General features: G+C 43.4%; 1 protein-coding gene across 3 annotated transcripts in view; it reads left to right on the plus strand.

Moving 5' to 3' along the window:
- Positions 1-13755, plus strand: part of LOC110492422 (FYVE, RhoGEF and PH domain-containing protein 3) — a 112703-nt gene that overhangs the window by 81105 nt on the left and 17843 nt on the right. For all 3 annotated transcript variants that reach the window (XM_036947396.2, XM_090203601.1, XM_090203602.1), the window contains exons 3-6: positions 2175-2376; positions 3290-3938; positions 9710-9799; positions 11624-11760. In XM_036947396.2, coding sequence (XP_036803291.2) covers positions 2175-2376; positions 3290-3938; positions 9710-9799; positions 11624-11760 — 1078 coding nt within the window. The remainder of the gene's footprint in view (positions 1-2174; positions 2377-3289; positions 3939-9709; positions 9800-11623; positions 11761-13755) is intronic.

The raw sequence follows: 13755 nt of genomic DNA on the forward strand, positions 1-13755 counted from the left end.
TGATGACGTCATTTAGCGACTTTTAGGACAGCCAATAGTTACTTTCCTTACTGAGGAGTTGGCAACACTGATTGTTATTCCTCACCGCTGTCATGAAATGGACTCATGCTAGTCACAAGTTCTGACTGAGCTCAATGGTCATGACACGCAAATACAGTGATGACGTTTTGTCTCTTTCACACAAACTTTGAGAAATAATGAGGAGCGCCCACAATGTGTTTTGTGTGGGGAAGTGCTTAGTAATGAGTCTCTCAAAACGAACATATTAATAAAATGACACGCCCTGACCAAACATCCAGGCACAACTGTACATGACAGTAAACCCAGGGAGTTATTTCAGAACAGGGCAGTATGCCTCAGGAAACAGTGCTTCGAAAGTGTAAAAGTAAGTCAACTAACAAAGCATTGTTGTCATTTTATAACAAGTGATAATAAGCAGAAATAAGGGAGTACTATCTCTCATAGTAATAGATGTGAATTTCTCTTTCAAACAATCCCCTGGCCGTTTAACGTTTAACAGCTAATAGCTGACATTAGCCAAAGCAAGTTAGCTAGCTACTGATAGTGTAAACCTAAGAAACAGTACAGATGAAGATGAAAAGTGACCAGGCCTACTGTACATTTTACTGTAGAAATGATTGTTGAAAACAAGTCTAGGTTGGAACTGTTGCTGTTACAAGTAATAATTTTATTCTGATCTGGAATAAACTGATTGAAGCAAGATGCTTTTTGAGACAAACACTCACAGTTCTGGGTTGATCATCTGCATCAGGAAGCAGTCTCCTGCCTGAATGAGAAAGCAGTAGATGTTCTGATCCAGTTTGGCACCACATACTCACGCAAGTCAGGGTTCTGAAGTACAGACACAGTGTCAATGCTGGGCCTGACCTCAGTGTTACACTGTTAAAAACTGAGTCCATAATAGACCTGCTTGTTGAAAACTTCAACCAGCCACACACCTCTCATTAGGACTGAAAATGTCTCATTAGGACCTCTCATCTGGTCTACATCTGTGTGATGTGATCAATCAGTTTATTCCAGTTCAGAATAAAACATGTGTATTTTAACAGCAACAGTTCCAACCTAGACTTTCTATCAACAATCATTTCTACAGTAAGATGTACAGTAAGATGTACAGTAATATGTACAGTAGGCCTGATCATTTTTTATCTGTACTGTTACTTAGGGTTTCACGATCAACAAGCCTGTGTGTGTTCTGTTCTACATCTGTGTGATGTGATCAATCCGTTTAGTCCAGTTCAGAATGAAATGATTTATTGTATTTTAACAGCAACAGTTCCAACATAGACAGGTATGTTAGAGTGTTTTTAACGGGGGAAAATAAACTAAAGTTATTTATGGGTATTTCATTGTTATTTGTTTTTGTCTATATTGCATTTTTTAGGCATATGGGCAATGAAATGTACCGATATTTACGAAAAGTTGCATATTTTCCTGAAGCTTGGGTCCCAGGAAAACACAGAATATCTCATTTGGGTCCCAGGCTGAAAAAGAACCCCTGCTTTAGGCTGTGCTGTAGCCACACACACACACTCAGAGAGAGACCTGTTCCTCATTCAGCCCTAGTACAATACCAAGCACACAGCAAAGACTGGCCTGCATAAAATATATAGAAAAAACCTAGTGTCCTCTAAATGCATTCTGCAGTAACCATGTTTTAAGAGCATGTAGCTAGCTATACAGTAGCGTGTTATCCTCTGATAGTGTGGGTGGCCATTTGTGCAGAGTCTGTTTTTGGACTGCTCTCGGCCTGTCATTTTTTTTGTCTGTGTGCTTGTGTTTTTTTTTATCTGACTTTGAAACCACAGTGGCTTACAAGCAGTCATCACTGCATCCTGTTCTGAAACCAGGAAGCTGTCTTAGCTCTGTGAAGCAGCATCAGAACTTCTCCTGTGCTGTGTTCCTGGACCTACTCTTGGAGTTGAGCATTTATATGTTGTGTTTTGTGGTGGCATTTGGACTGTGGTTTTGTGAGTGGGTAGCTGCAGCAGCCAAGGGCGTCTGGAATACAGAAATGGAGGCTTTCTCACACCGGGGCACTTGAAACAGGACTGTTTCTGCCGTCACACCAGTGACCTGACCTAGTATCTGTTTTTTTCACTCTTTCCTTCTTCCTCATTCCATTTCCCCTCTTCCTGGACCTGGACCTACAGTGCCGCCTAAGCCCCTTCACCTGCTGGCCCTCGGACAGGACAAGAAGCCCAAGAGGATCCCCCCAGCCCCCTCCAGGCCGCTGCCTGCTCCCCCAACTTCGCCCAAGCCGCGGCCCAGCCAGACCCCCCCTGGCCTGGCCACACTGCCTCAAAGAGAAGCCCAGAACGTGGGGCTACTCATCGAGAGGTTTGAGAAGTCCAGGTACTTTACTGCACTGCAGGGTGTAGGAGATTCCACAAGGTGTTCTCACCCTGTATCATTATATTTAGTTGGATTATTTATGATGTGGGTATTGCTATACGAGTATGAATGTTTTGCACGGAATACACACTCAATGTCTGTCTTACCCTCTGTCACAGAATACACACTCAATGTCTGTCTTAACCTCTGTCACAGAATACACACTCAATGTCTGTCTTACCCTCTGTCACAGAATACACACTCAATGTCTGTCTTAACCTCTGTCACAGAATACACACTCAATGTCTGTTTTACCCTCTGTTACAGAATACACACTCAATGTCTGTCTTAACCTCTGTCACAGAATACACACTCAATGTCTGTCTTAACCTCTGTCACAGAATACACACTCAATGTCTGTCTTACCCTCTGTCACAGAATACACACTCAATGTCTGTCTTAACCTCTGTCACAGAATACACACTCAATGTCTGTCTTAACCTCTATCACAGAATACACACTCAATGTCTGTTTTACCCTCTGTTACAGAATACACACTCAATGTCTGTCTTAACCTCTGTCACATAATACACACTCAATGTCTGTTTTACCCTCTGTTACAGAATACACACTCAATGTCTGTCTTAACCTCTGTCACAGAATACACACTCAATGTCTGTTTTACCCTCTGTTACAGAATACACACTCAATGTCTGTCTTAACCTCTGTCACAGAATACACACTCAATGTCTGTTTTACCCTCTGTTACAGAATACACACTCAATGTCTGTCTTACCCTCTGTCACAGAATACACACTCAATGTCTGTCTTACCCTCTGTCACAGAATACACACTCAATGTCTGTCTTACCCTCTGTCACAGAATACACACTCAATGCCTCGTTTTTTAGTCACGTTTCTTCTTTATTTCCCAGGATTCCGATTCTTGGCGTCCCCCCGAAGAATCAGCTCCACCTGTGCCTGAGTATGGACGCCATGTCTGAGACCACACCCCCCTCTGCCCCTGACCCCACAGCACACTCCCCTTCAGGGTCAGCAGGAGCAAAGGACTCTGGGAAACACTCCCCCGCCGACAAACTTGCACATATCGTCTCGGAGCGGATTGATGAGGTCACAGAGCTGATAGAACTCTCACGCCTGGCCTCACTCCACATCGACGGCCACGAGGACATTCCTCTGGACTCAATGGAGGACCACCTCGACATCGCCCATGGCGATGGAGTTGGTTCCCTTGACGATGTGGAGCGGGAGGAGAGAGGCTCTTCCCATGAGCTCCAGGACAATCCGGACTCTCTCTCCTCGGAGCAGAACTTAAATGGGAAGATTCCCAACAGGGACAGCGGGATTGACAGCCCATCGTGTGCGGTGGAGGGGGAGGTGTTCCCCAACGAGGACGCCATCGACGAGGAAGAGCGCTATGACAGCGTCACGGAGACGGAGACCAGTGTGTCCTGCTGCATAACCCTGGACAACAAGCGTGACTCCACGCAGGACGAGGACAGTGACCTGGATGAGGTCAGCAGTGGGGAGATGGAGGGAGGAGAGAAGACAGACACACACAGGGTGAGTCAGACACACACACATTCTTATCAGTCCTCTCAGTTCGTAGGGCAGTAACTGTAACCTGACCATCTATTATTGTCTGGATGAACTATCTGAAAGTCTGCATCAGTTTCAGATGTTGTTTTTGTTTATGAAACTGTGGGCCTACACACAGCACAACACACACACACACCCAAACAAACAAACAGACACACTATTTCAAGTGTATGTGTGGTGGTCACAAGAGTCTGTGCAGTATTTAAAAGTGGATGTGCTGTGGGTTGTAGGGAGATGAGTACCTGCCCAGGGCTGTAAAAGGATCTTGTGACTACTGCTAGAGGACAAACTAAACCAGACAGAAACCTGCACACAGCCCAGCTGCTGTTTCCTCTGACATCCCACCGTTGATCTGTGTGAGAGTGATACTGACACTTCCAACAGAGAACTTCACATTTTACCGGTCCGGTATACATGAACCCCCCTGCCAGAAAAATACTGTCTATTTATTGGAATTAAAGGATAAGAGGAAGGTCAAGAAACATCAGACAGAAATAGAAAGAGAGAAAAGGAGGTATAGAAAAAAGAGAGACAGAATGCAAGTCAGCAAGAGAATGAGAGAGTGTGCTGAAAGTTAGCTAACGAGGACAAGTGTGAGAAAGAGATGGGTGGGCGGAGGTGATGAGTGGTAGCTGAAACTAGAGTACAGGACCGTCGTCATGGGTGTCATCAGTACAGGACAGTCATCATGGGTGTCATCAGTACAGGACAGTCATCAGTACAGGACAGCTATCATGGGTGTTAGCAGCACTGTGATGTTATCCCCTCAGCATTGTTATGATGGGGCACAGCCCAACACACCCAAACACACACCCATGTGAGCACACGCACTTACACAGACACACAAACACACACACACACACACCGTAGTGACAGCCCATACCCTTTACCTCATGAGCAAGGGAACTCCATGTTTCTTGATATCAGCATTACTGTCAAGAGGAAATGTGTGTGGGGAGGGGCAGGAGGTGTGTGGGGAGGGGTGTGAAGGGACAGTGTCACTCTCTGACACTAACAGCTGGTATGTTGATAGCGTTTTAATGACACTGCTGTCGCAGAGGATGTGGGTTGTGGGGATGCACATTGAGACAGGAAAATAAAGAAATGTACTTTCTTTCAGTCTTTAGCTCTGCTACAGAAATAGATGAGATATTTTACCTGCAGGGTATTATTATGCCTATGTGAGAGTGTGCTTGTTTGTGAACATACACTGCATGACCAAAAGAAAGAAAGAATGTGGACATCTCATTCCAAAATCCTGGGCATTAATATGGTGTTGTTCCCCTCTTTGCTGCTACAACAGCCTCCACTCTTCTGGGAAGGCTTTCCACTAGATGTTGGAACATTGCTGCTATAACAGCCTCCACTCTTCTGGAAAGGCTTTGCACTAGATGTTGGAACATTGCTGCTATAACAGCCTCCATTCTTCTGGGAAGGCTTTCCACTAGATGTTGGAACATTGCTGCTATAACAGCCTCCACTCTTCTGGGAAGGCTTTCCACTAGATGTTGGAACATTGCTGCTATAACAGCCTCCATTCTTCTGGGAAGGCTTTGCACTAGATGTTGGAACATTGCTGCTATAACAGCCTCCATTCTTCTGGGAAGGCTTTCCACTAGATGTTGGAACATTGCTGCTATAACAGCCTCCACTCTTATGGGAAGGCTTTGCCCTAGATGTTGGAACATTGCTGCGGGGACTTGCTTCCATTCAGCCACAAGAGCATTAGTGAGGTTGGGCACTGATATTGGGCGATTAGGCCTGGCTCGCTGCCGGCATTCCAATTCATCCCAAAGTTGCTTGATGGGGTTGAGGTCAGTGCTCTGTGCAGGGCAGTCAAGTTCTTCCACACCAACCTCGACAAAACATTTCTGTATGGACCTCGCTTTGTGCACGGGACATTGTAATTTTGAAACAGTAAAGGGCCTTCCTCAAACTGTTGCCACAAAGTTGGAAGCACAGAATTGTCTAGAATGTCATTGTATGCAATAGCTTTAAGATTTCCCTTCACTGGAACTAAGGGGCCTAGCCCGAACCATGAAAAACATTATTCCTAATCGGCCAAACCCAGATTAGTCCGTGGTGAAGTGTGATTCATCACTCCAGAGAATGTGTTTCCACTGCTTCAGAGTCCAATGGCGACAAGCTTTACACCACTCCTGCTGATGCTTGGCATTGCCCATGCCGATCTTAGGCTTGTGTGTGGCTGTTCGGCCATGAAAACCAATTTTATAAAGCTTCCGATGAACAATTATTGTGCTGACGTTGCTTCCAGAGACCGTTTGGAACTTGGTAGTGAGTGTTGCAACCGAGGACAGATAATTTTTTACACGTTATGCGCTTCAGCACTCGGCGGTCCCGTTCTGTGAGCTTGTGTGGCCTACCACTTTGTGGCTGAGCCATTGTTGCTTCTAGACATTTCCACTTCACAATAAAGACTCTTGCATTTGATCGGGGCAGCTCTAGCAGGGCAGAAATTTTACGTACTAACTTGATGGAAAGGTGGCATCCTATGATGGTACCATGTTGAAAGTCACTGAGCTCTTCAGTAAGGCCATTCTACTGACAATGTTTGTCTATGGAGATGGCATGGCTGTGTGTGTAACGTGTGCCCTGGGAGTCGGGAAGCAAGTTCAGAGAGTGAATCATTTAATAAACAAAACACGAACAACTGGAACAGAAACAATAACACCTGGGGAAGGAACCAAAGGAAGTGACATATATAGGGCAGGTAATCAAGGAGGTGATGGAGTCCAGGTGAGTGTCATTAGGTGCTGATGCTCGTGACAAGTGTGCACAATAATCAGCAGTCTGGTGACCTAGAGGTCGGAGAGGGAGCACACGTGACAATGTGTTTGATTTTATACACCTCTCAGCCAAGGGTGTGGCTGAAATAGCCAAATCCACTGATTTGAAGGGGTGTCCACATACTTTTGTTTGTATAGTGTGTCTGTACAGTATGTTTTACAGTTTTCTCCTTTCCTGGTTGTGTGTGTGATAATGTGTGTGTACCAGACAGCTGTTACAAAACACAATGTCACAATATAGTACATCCTCACTCTGTGAGGTCTGGTCCCTGTCACTGTCAGTCCAGGAATGTCATTTCACCCATTATGTTAATCCCTGTTCTAGAACCTGTGAAGTGGTGAAACTGAATACACATCCGCAGCAGTTTACATGTCATCTCAGCTCCACTAGTAAACACAGTATTGGTGACTAAATCAGCTCTCAGTAAACCAGAACTGATGACTGATTACTGCAACATGCCAGTGTTCATTTCATTAACAAAAAAGTGACAAAAATATTGGTCAAACACCAATTTTCCAGTGGCTATTGATGAGACTTTAACTGACTAAATAGACCCAGAAAGGTCTATAACTAAAGACATTTTTCATTTCATTTCAATTGACTAAAATATGATTATCTCTGTCACTAAAATCTGACTACTAAATGGACTGGACAAGAGCTTTTGGAGAGATTGAGAGCTTTTCAGTGATAAGCACAATTGATATTAGCAGCACAGATGCGCAGCACAGTTCTGTTCAGCAGTGGGAAGGATGGGCCACACTCGGCACACACAGCCTACATCAGCTGGTGAGCTGCGGGGGAGCAAGCGATCCGTGTGAGCAGACAGGCTCTGCTTCGTCTCCTCAGATTATACACATTGTGCAGGCAACCCTCTTGCTTCCCCATAGCTAACCAGTCACCACCAGCCTTCTAGTTAGCTACCTTTTCGCTGGTTAAGAACCACAATCAGCTTTACAAAATTAAAAACAATAGCATAGTGTTTAATAGTAAAACAACAGTCTAGCTATATTTTTCTTTCCCTTGAGTCTAGAAAGACTATTTGAAATTGTAGTCTTGCTCAACCCTCCCAGTTAACCCATTGGATTTCATAGCCAGGTTCTGTAGCCAACATAGCCAAGTCTCACTGTTTTCCTCAAGGTAATTTGAGCCCTTACCGTTCAAAAGATATGACCCAAAATACCGGCGCTACGTTTTTTAAATTTCTATTGTGCATTGGCGGGCCGCATTTTACATCCATAAAGCATATTGCGGGCCATTCTAAAACTAGGCTACTTGCGGACCGGACAGTTTGTTTAGGCTATACCTTGTTCAGTCATATTAGCTCATTAGCTAGCTACAGTATAGCTAACAACCTGGTGCGCGTTCAGCTGGACACAACATTTTGGAAGGTTCAGATAGAAAAATGCTATGTAGAACAAACATGACTCTCTGACAAGTTGAATAAGGAATAACGTCGGCTCTATTCATAGAATTTCTATCTGCAATGTTCGGTAACGTTTTGCAACAATGTGGCTGCGGTGTCTGTGGAATGTTGATAACAATGGCAATGACACAACCAGAGGTGCAACCCATACTACTTTGCCAAAATGTTGCTGCTCTCTCTCTCTATTTCTCTCGTTCTATCTTTCTCTCTCTCACTCTCTATTTCTCTCATTCTATCTTTCTCTCACACTCTCTTTTTTTCTCTCTCTCTCTCTCTCTCTCTCTCTCTCTCTCTCTCTCTATTTCTCTCGTTCTATCTTTCTCTCTCTCACTCTCTATTTCTCTCATTCTATCTTTCTCTCACACTCTCTTTTTTTCTCTCTCTCTCTCTCTCTCTCTCTCTCTCTTTCTCTCTCTCTCTCTCTCTATTTCTCTCGTTCTATCTTTCTCTCTCTCACTCTCTATTTCTCTCATTCTATCTTTCTCTCTCATTCTATCTTTTTCTCTCTCTCTCTCTCTCTTTTTCTCTCTCTCTCTCTCTCTCTATTTCTCTCGTTCTATCTTTCTCTCTCTCACTCTCTATTTCTCTCGTTCTATCTTTCTCTCTCTCCCTCTCTATTTCTCTCTCTCTCTCTCTCTCTCTCTCTCTCTATTTCTCTCTTTCTATCTTTCTCTTTCTCACTCTCTATTTCTCTCATTCTATCTTTCTCTCTCTCTCTTTTTCTCTCTTTTTCTCTCTCTTTTTCTCTCTCTTTTTCTCTCTCTCTCTCTCTCTCTCGACAGATAATTCTCAGATATTCTTATATACCGTATGTTTGTCATCTTTCTGCTGTTGGGAAGAGAGTAGGATGTTATGCAGAAAAATATGTTGGTAGGACAATGTATGTTTGTGCATATGGAAGAGAGCGATTTATTCGGCCTCACGGCCTTCGTAAGGGCTTTTCAAAGCTCTGATACGTAAAGCTTATTAAAGATCAGTGATACTATCCAGAGCAGTGTGCAGGTTCCTTCCTTTTTCTCACTAAAATATGACTAAAATGAAAGGGCATTTAGTTGACTGAAGTGGACCACTGTTTTCGTCATTTTGACAATAACTAGACTAAATCATTATTCAAAAGACATAAATGTGAGCAAGATTTAATGATATTTTAGACTAGACTAAATCTAAAAACTTTACAAATTTAAGACTACAACACACAGTACAAGGTTGGCCAAGTTTTAATCAATAACTGAGATGAAAAGAGTGCCAGCGAACATCCCCATTTCAGATCACTCTTTTCTTTGTATGTTTTTACTAGTTAGAGTTCTGTTGCTTTCACCAACAGGCCTAAACGCAAATGTGTTTGTGTTAATATTTCTGATATTCTCTCTCAAAGGTCTTAGGCTCAGAGGCATATGTGTAGTGTATGATAGAGGTCTAGTGTAGGTTTGTGTAGCTGAGTGGATTCTATAGGTTTAATATGGTTTGGTGTGTCTGACTGTGTGTGTCCTCTTCTGTCTCTCAGTGCTCAGAGACCCAGAGGTTACTGAACATCGCCAGAGAGCTCCTTCACACTGAGGAGGCCTACGTCAAGAGACTGAACCTTCTGGACCAGGTATACACACACATATGGCTTGTGAGATACACCGCTGGTCTTCCTATCATAGTAGAGACCTTTTCATTTGTTGTTGTTGAGGGTGACAGTCACGTATAGTTGAAGTCAGAAGTTTACATACACCTTAGCCAAATACATTTAAACTCAGTTTTTCACAAATTCTGACATTTAATCCTATTAAAAGGTCCCTGTCTTAGGTCAGTTAAGATCACCACTTTATTTTAAGAATGTGAAATGTCAGAATAAAAGTAGGGAGAATAAATTTATTTCAGCTTTTATTTATTTCATCACATTCCCAGTGGGTCAGAAGTTTGCATACACTCAATTAGTATTTGGTAGCTTTGCCTTTAAATTGTTTAACTTGGATCAAACGTTTTGGGTAGCCTTCTACAATAAGTTGGGTGAATTTTGGCCCATTCCTCCTGACAGAGCTGGTCTAACTGAGTCAGGTTTGTAGGCCTCCTTGCTCGCACATGCTTTTTCAGTTCTTCCCACAACTTTTCTATGGGATTGAGGTCAGGGCTTTGTGATGGCCACTCCAATACCTTGACTTTGTTGTCCTTAAGCCATTTTGCCACATCTTTGGAAGTATGCTTGGGGTCATTGTCCATTTGGAAGACCCATTTGCGACCAAGCTTTAACTTCCTGACTGATGTCTTGAGATGTTGCTTCAATATATCCACATAATTTTCATTCCTCATGTAGCCATCTATTTTGTGAAGTACACCAGTCCCTCCTGCAGCAAAGTACCCCCACAACATGATGCTGCCACCTCCGTGCTTCACGGTTGGGATGGTGTTCTTCGGCTTGCAAGCATCCCCCTTTTTCCTCCAAACATAACGATGGTCATTATGGCCAAACAGTTCTATTTTTGTTTCATCAGATCAGAGGACATTACTCCAAAGTATGTTCATCTCTAGGAGACAGAACGCGTCTCCTTCCTGAGCGGTATGACGGCTGCGTGGGTCCATGGTGTTTATACTTGCGTACTATCGTTTGTACATATGAACGTGGTACCTTCAGGCGTTTGGAAATTTCTCCCAAGGCTAAACCAGACTTGTGGAGGTCTACAATTTTTTTCTGAGGTCTTGGCTGATTTCTTTTGATTTTCCCATGATGTCAAGCAAAGAGGCACTGAGTTTGAAGGTAGGCCTTGAAATACATCCACAGATACACCTCCAACTGACTCAAATGTTGTCAATTAGCCTATCAGAAGCTTCTAAAGCCATGACATCATTTTCTGGAATTTTCCAAGCTGTTTAAAGGCACAGTCAACTTAGTGTATGTAAACTTCTGACCCACTGGAATTGTGATACCGTGAATTATAAGTGAAATAAACTGTCTGTAAACAATTGTTGGAAAAAATACTTGTGTCATGCAAAAAGTAGATGTCCTAACCGACTTGCCAAAACTGTAGTTTGTTAACAAGAAATTTGTGGAGTGGTTGAATAACAAGTTTTACTGACTCCAACCTAAGTGTATGTAAACTTCCGACTTCAACTCTACATGACTACAGACAAAAGGCATTAGGCTAACCTCGGAGCTGCTTCCTGTTTTTGTCAAGCTTCTGCTTCTTCATAGTGGTACCGGTTGCCATGGAAACACAGGTTCAAACAGGCCAGTGGTTGGTTGACTGACAGGAAGGTGAAAGGTTTTGGACCTGGTGTTGTCGAGAGATCTAACCATCATACACATCCCTCTGTAAAATAATATTAGGTCGAAGAGCCCATGGTTTGTTTTATTATTTATAGTAATGTAGTAAGTAAAGTTTCTGTGTGTTTAATTTGTTAATCATTTCTACCATTACTTTCCTGTTGTCTGTAGGTATTTTGCACTAAGCTGACAGAAGCTGGAATCCCTCAGGAGGTGATAACAGGGATCTTCTCCAACATCTCCTCCATATACTGCTTCCACCACAAGTTTCTTCTCCCTGAGCTCAAGACACGCATCACTGGAGAATGGTGAGGAGACCAGGACCAATGTTGCAATAGGGTTTCAATAACATTCTATTAGCATGTGCAGTAGTAAGACTCCCTGCGCAATAGGATGCTTAGTTTCCCACAAACAACAGTAATGTGATGTTAGGTTTCAGGTCTGTCTGTCTGTCTGTCTGTCTCTCTCTCTCTCTCTCTCTCTCTCTCTCTCTCTCTCTCTCTCTCTCTCTCTCTCTCTGTTTCTCTCTCTGTTTCAAATCAAATCAAATATATTTATATAGCCCTTCTTAGATCAGCTGATATCTCAAAGTGCTGTACAGAAACCCAGCCTAAAACCCCAAACAGCAAGCAATGCAGGTGTAGAAGCACAGTGTCTAGGAAAAACTCCCTAGAAAGGCCAAAACCTAGGAAGAAACCTAGAGAGGAACCAGACTATGAGGGGTGGCCAGTTCTTTTCTGGCTGTGCCGGGTGGAGATTATAACAGAACATGGCCAAGATGTTCAAATGTTCATAATTGACCAGCATGGTCAAATAATAATAATCACAGTAGTTGTCGAGGGTGTAACAGGTCAGCATCTCAGGAGTAAATTTCAGTTGGCTTTTCATAGCCGTTCATTGAGAGTATCTCTACCGCTCCTGCTGTCTCTAGAGAGTTGAAAACAGCAGGTCTAGGACAGGTAGCACGTCCGGTGAACAGGCCAGGGTTCCATAGCCTGACCATTATTTCTCTGTGTATCTCTCTCTCTCCCCCTCTCTCTCTCTTTGTATTGCTCTCTCTCTCTCTCTCTCTCTCTCTCTCTCTCTCTCTCTCTCTCTCTCTCTCTCTCTCGCTCTCTCTCTCTCTCTCTCTCTCTCTCTCTCTCATTACTGGATAGTGATAATGTGTGCAGTGAGTGTGTGTGCAGTCAGTGTGTGTGTTGGAACTCTGACAGCTGGGTTTCAGTGGGGGGTTGTGTGAGTGCGTGCCGGGCTGGTAGAATGGGGGCTTTATCCGCTTGTCTTCATCTGCAGAGTGTGTGTGTGCCAACGCCAGTCTCTCTCTGTCTGGAGATTATTGAGTCCTTCAGAAATGATGTAGAGGGATTCCACCTGTTGCATTCTGCACACATTATATACGGTGTTCACCCATAAAATTATTCATTCATTCAAGGTTTATACAAATTCCGCTAGAAAAACAATAGTCCAAACCCCATATCTCTAACATATATGCTTCAAAGGTTATGGACAATTTACAGTTATAGTGAATGGAATATCATTACAGGCATGATCAACAAGTGGTCACTGTTGTATAGAACTAACTTCACAACTCAACTGACAAGCTAACTAATGGCTGCAGGTTGTGAAAATAAAGGCCTTTTCTAAATGAAATCCACTGAATACAAAACTATACTCAACAAAAATATAAACGCCACATGTAAAGTGTTGGTCCCGTGTTTCATGAGCTGAAATAAAAGATCCCAGAAATGTTCCTTACGCTCTGAAAGCGTATTTCTTTCAGATTTTTGCGCACACATTTGTTTACATCCCTGTTAGTGAGCATTTCTCCTATGCCAAGATAATCGGTCCACCTGACAGATGTGGCATATCAGTATGTGGACACCTGCTCATCAAACATCTCATTCCAAAATCATGGAGTTGTTCCCCCTTTGCTCCTATAACAGCCTCCACATTTTTGGTAAGGCTTTCCATGAGATGTTGTGGGGACTTGCTTCCATTCAGCCACAAGAGCGTTAGTGAGGTCGGGCACTGATGTTGGGTGATTAGGCCTGGATCGCTGTCGGTGTTCTAATTCATCCCAAAGATGTTTGATGGGGTTGAGGTCAGGGCTCTGTGCAGGCCAGTCAAGTTGTTCCACACCGATCTCAACAAACCGTTTCTGTATGGACCTTGCTTTGTGCACGTGGGCATTGTCATGCTGAAACAGCCAAACTATTGCCACAAACTTAGAAGCACAGAATTGTCTAGAATGTCATTGTATGCTGTAGCATTAAGATTTCCTTTCACTGGAACTAAGGGGCCTA

This window comes from Oncorhynchus mykiss, chromosome 16 (assembly GCF_057628025.1).
Source record: "Oncorhynchus mykiss isolate SJ-2025 chromosome 16, ASM5762802v1, whole genome shotgun sequence".
Classification (NCBI taxonomy): domain Eukaryota; kingdom Metazoa; phylum Chordata; class Actinopteri; order Salmoniformes; family Salmonidae; genus Oncorhynchus; species Oncorhynchus mykiss.